General features: G+C 38.1%; 1 protein-coding gene across 1 annotated transcript; it reads right to left on the bottom strand.

The window, feature by feature from the left end:
• Positions 1–1709: 1709 nt before the first annotated feature.
• Positions 1710–3130, bottom strand: nkx2.2b (NK2 homeobox 2b). Its single transcript, XM_067383295.1, has 2 exons — positions 2941–3130; positions 1710–2218 (listed from the first exon to the last, which is right to left on the bottom strand). Exons 1-2 carry the CDS (start codon positions 3128–3130, stop codon positions 1710–1712), a joined length of 699 nt encoding a protein of 232 aa, XP_067239396.1.
• Positions 3131–4081: the final 951 nt, after the last annotated feature.

Here is a 4081-nt window from a genome sequence, read left to right as displayed (position 1 = left end):
AAAGTTGCAATAGGCCAATGGTTCCCAAAGCTGTCCTGACACAGTTTGTGTATGTCTCCCTATATCTGTCACACCCATTTCAGGTCTTGCTGTCTGTACTAATGAACACATGCGATGAATCAGGTGTGACAGATGAGGGAGACATACTGTGCAGGGCAGGGGGTCCTCCAGGACAGCTTTGGGAACCACTGCAATAAGCCTCAGTTTGTGTGAGAAAAAGTTGTTTACTTTTCTGTTAGTATGGGCAGAACTAATCAGGTGTGGTTTTCAGGAGAAACTGAGTTGAAATCTGAGAGATGCAAGCAGATATTGATCCTGGATTTTTATTATTTGTTTTAGATCATGAGTGTTCAAACTTGTTCCTGGAGGGCCACTATCCTGCAGAGTTTAGTCTCAACATGTCTGGACCTTGATTAGTTGTTCAGGTGTGTCTAATTGGGAAACATGTGATCTCTGCAGGACAGTGGCCCTCCAGAAGGGCAGCCTTTCTCTAGATGCACTAATAACAGTGTAACCCAGTGTTTCTCATTTAAATCGTTATAATAAGACAATGCTGCCGCCAAGTGGTCATTGAAGAGAAGGCAGCGCGTGCGCGCCTCGTAATATGCACATTTACCAGCTTGTCAGTTACAGATCATATTCGTCAAAAAGTGACTTTTTAGTGACCTCTTTTTCTTTCGATATCACGTTTGGCTACATGGCACAATAAAACCAACTTAATAAAATACCCCACATTAAATGTGTGGAAACAAAAAAATAGATTTCACGTTTAAACATTGATATACTTCAACATATTCCATTATGTGTCTTTTCTGTCTATTTCGTTGTTTGTTTAGTGGTTTAGACGCCCCTGTAGTGCCGGATATCTGTTTGTGAAGCAGCAAATCAGCTCTGAAAACAGTCAGCGAACAGAAAACATTCGAATTTACATTTTTGTTAATTAACATTTTTGAAGCGATAAGAAAAATACACTGAAAATCACTTCTGGGTGTCAAGTACATTAGTGAAAAAGTTACTTTCTTACACTGACTGTATGAATGATTATACGTACGTAGTTCTAATTTTTTCCTGAACTTTCACAACATTCAAAAAGATTTTAAATGATTTTTTTTTTTTTTTTTTTGCAAACAAAATGCACATTTAGTCACAAACGAATAGTGAGGACACGCGTGGTTATTTACATAAATATATTTTTTCTTTTTTTTAACTACTGCATTATATATCAGCGTTCAATCTTATCACAACACAACAAAATCAATAATATCGCTTTAGCGCGGTGTTCAGGAGAAAAAAAGTTTATTACATGTTAGTCATAATAATACAAAATAAAATAGAAAACAACAGAAACATTTCCAATTAATTTCTTAAACGTTATCAAATTGTCAGTAACCAACCTATACTTATCGTACTCTTTCTAAATGTAACGAAAAGTAACATTTGACTGTTGAATATAAATGAAATGTACTCATCAATGTAAAATTGCCAACATAAATATATCTACAAACAGCACGAGATGATGATGATGATGATGATGTTGATGATGTCCCATTGTGTAAGTATTTCAGTTTCAACGAAAATTAAACAAACCAACGGGAGGAAAACATTAGAACATTAAAACTCGTAAAAAAAGACATTTCCACATTGCAGAAATAAAATTAATGAGGCGACATGTGACGAAAACAACTTTATATTTTCAAAGTTCCGTCTCTTCACCAGGACCACGGCTGCAGGTGACTGACAGGTGTCAGATGTGTCATCATGATGCTGGGGCAGATGTTTTGACTGTGATGAATTTGCGGGAATTGCTTGATGTTAAAAGCAGAAAATGGTGCCGCTGCAGTGACGTCCTGAGGACTGAGAACATGACACGGTCTGCCGTCCCTCACTAGAACCGGGAAAGAAACCCGCCGTGGAGAGAGCAGATATGGGTCCATTCCTTTCTCAGCCCGGGCCCTTTTCACTTTGTACCGATGGTTCTGGAACCAAATCTTCACTTGCGTTGGAGTTAAATGTAAGACCTTAGCTAGATGTTCCCTCTCAGGGGCAGATAAGTATCTCTGTTGCCTGAAGCGTCTCTCCAATTCAAACGTTTGCGTCTTTGAAAACAGGATTCTCCGTTTGCGCTTTTTCCCCGAGTCCTCCGAACTCTCCCTGTCCCGATCAACAGACTCATCCGCGGACAGTTCTGGATTCAAGTCCCCTGGAGATGCTGATGGCACTGCTGAAAATAATGAAATACCATCATTAATGTAAATTAATAACCTTTATGCGTCATCGAATTAGATAAAATAAATAATCAATATTGATAGTCCATAAAAAAAATAAAGATCCAAACGGGGGGTTCGTAGCGATACAGAAGAACTTTTCAGTAAACAATTCTTAAAAGAACCCTTTTGTCTTAATGTGAAGAATATTTAAATGTTAAAGGTTCTATATGGAACCATAAGGTTTTTAATTTTTTTGGTTGCACTTTATTTACTTACCCAATGAAGAACACTGTACAAAAGAATTGTTAGTTTAACTTAAAAAAAAAAGTAACTTACCTGCTTGCCTTAAAATGTTGAGTTAATTGAAATTAAAAAAGGCGATTGGTTTAATAAACAAACTCAAAATATTATGTTATCTGAACTACATTAAATATCTAAGTTGATTTGACATCAATGTTGTGTGTGGTAAGTACATGGGTTAAGGTTAGGTTTAGGGGTAGCATATTACTCAGTTATTGTAATTAAAATAAGTACAAAGTATGGGGAAAAGGACTGTAAAATAAAGTTTTTTTTTAAGAATATAACTGCGTAAATGCGTAAAACTGTGACCACTATGAATGCATTTCTTTGAATTCCGTGCATTTTTTTATTGTTTTATTTGATTCGAGTCTATAAAATAAGTTTTAAGATACTGAAATAGCTTGAAGCATTTCTCTAAAATGCATAAACGTACTTGGATATTTGTGGCCACATGGAGATCCGAGCCAGAGCGCATCTCTGGAGGACGCGCGCTGCTGATTTCCAGAGAGTCCTTCATCCGCCTCATCTTCAGTGTCTTCAGTCACTGATCCTTCATCGTTCGTGTCCGAGAGCTCTAAAATATCACGGACAGAGAATCCTGCCTTGGAATTCTTTTGGGACATTTTCCAAGCCAATATACCGTGACAAGTCTCTCTAAAAGCGTTCTGCTAAGTTATAAACGAAGAGAAGATCCGTCGGATTGGGCAGCGCGCGCACGGACCCAGATCACAGATGCTCTTCGGATGCTACAGTGCTTGACCCAACCAATCCATTAGTCTGGTCCATTTAAGGTCGCAGGTGAGTGTTGGACCTGCAGAAAAAAGGCCTTGACGATCGAGGGCGGATCTCTGGAGTCAAGTGCGGGTGTGAAATAGTGAGTCGAGCTTCTATCAGCGGAACAGCAGAAATGCATGAGTGGGATGAGGTGACACGACTAAAATGGGAGAGATCCTTCCCCCCCAAACTCATTTACATATCAGAAGCGTCCGTGGCACAAATGGAAACCCTCCGTTATAGGCTAATTATCTTTAAAAACGCACGCATTTTAACTACATTGTAAGGTGTGATTGGTCGGAAAACATTGTATGTTGTGGATGATGAGCTGTGCGTGTTGAAATGGGATTGTTTCAAATGGCAAATGGCCAAATTATGGAAACCTTTTGGGTCAATATTTTGCTTAGAGCTTAAGTCAAGTACCAAATTCATCAAGCCACCGACCCATATTTGACGACAAGAGCAGAATCCTGTTACTGACCTCTTTCAGAATCCATGCTGTATGCTGTAGGTCATTCATTCTTACTCTGGTGCTTAAAAGCTTTTGGTTGATGATGCGTTCAGATGTTTGAAGCACTGAATGCTAAATCGACATACTTCACTGCATACTTGCTTTAGAATGATCACAAAGCGTTTATTTTTAGACCGAAATACGTAATTATATTTACGCAATATTTTACAAGTGAGTTCTGAATCTGTTGCAGGTGTTGCAGGTTTTTGGTTCAATATTATAGTTTAGTATAAAAGTTAGTGTTTGATTTACTCTTTACTAGTGGTTTATTTTTTGTTTTTCTTGCTTT

This window comes from Chanodichthys erythropterus, chromosome 4 (genome assembly GCF_024489055.1).
Source record: "Chanodichthys erythropterus isolate Z2021 chromosome 4, ASM2448905v1, whole genome shotgun sequence".
NCBI classification, from domain to species: domain Eukaryota; kingdom Metazoa; phylum Chordata; class Actinopteri; order Cypriniformes; family Xenocyprididae; genus Chanodichthys; species Chanodichthys erythropterus.
This window is presented reverse-complemented; position numbering and strand designations above follow the sequence as displayed.

Bases quoted from the DNA above. Each gene is read 5' to 3' on its own strand.
- nkx2.2b (XM_067383295.1), bottom strand. From the start codon at position 3,130: ATGTCCCAAAAGAATTCCAAGGCAGGATTCTCTGTCCGTGATATTTTA. The intron at 2,219-2,940 runs GTACGTTTATGC...TATTTTCAGCAG, and splicing joins ATGTGGCCACAAATATCCAA to TGCCATCAGCATCTCCAGGG.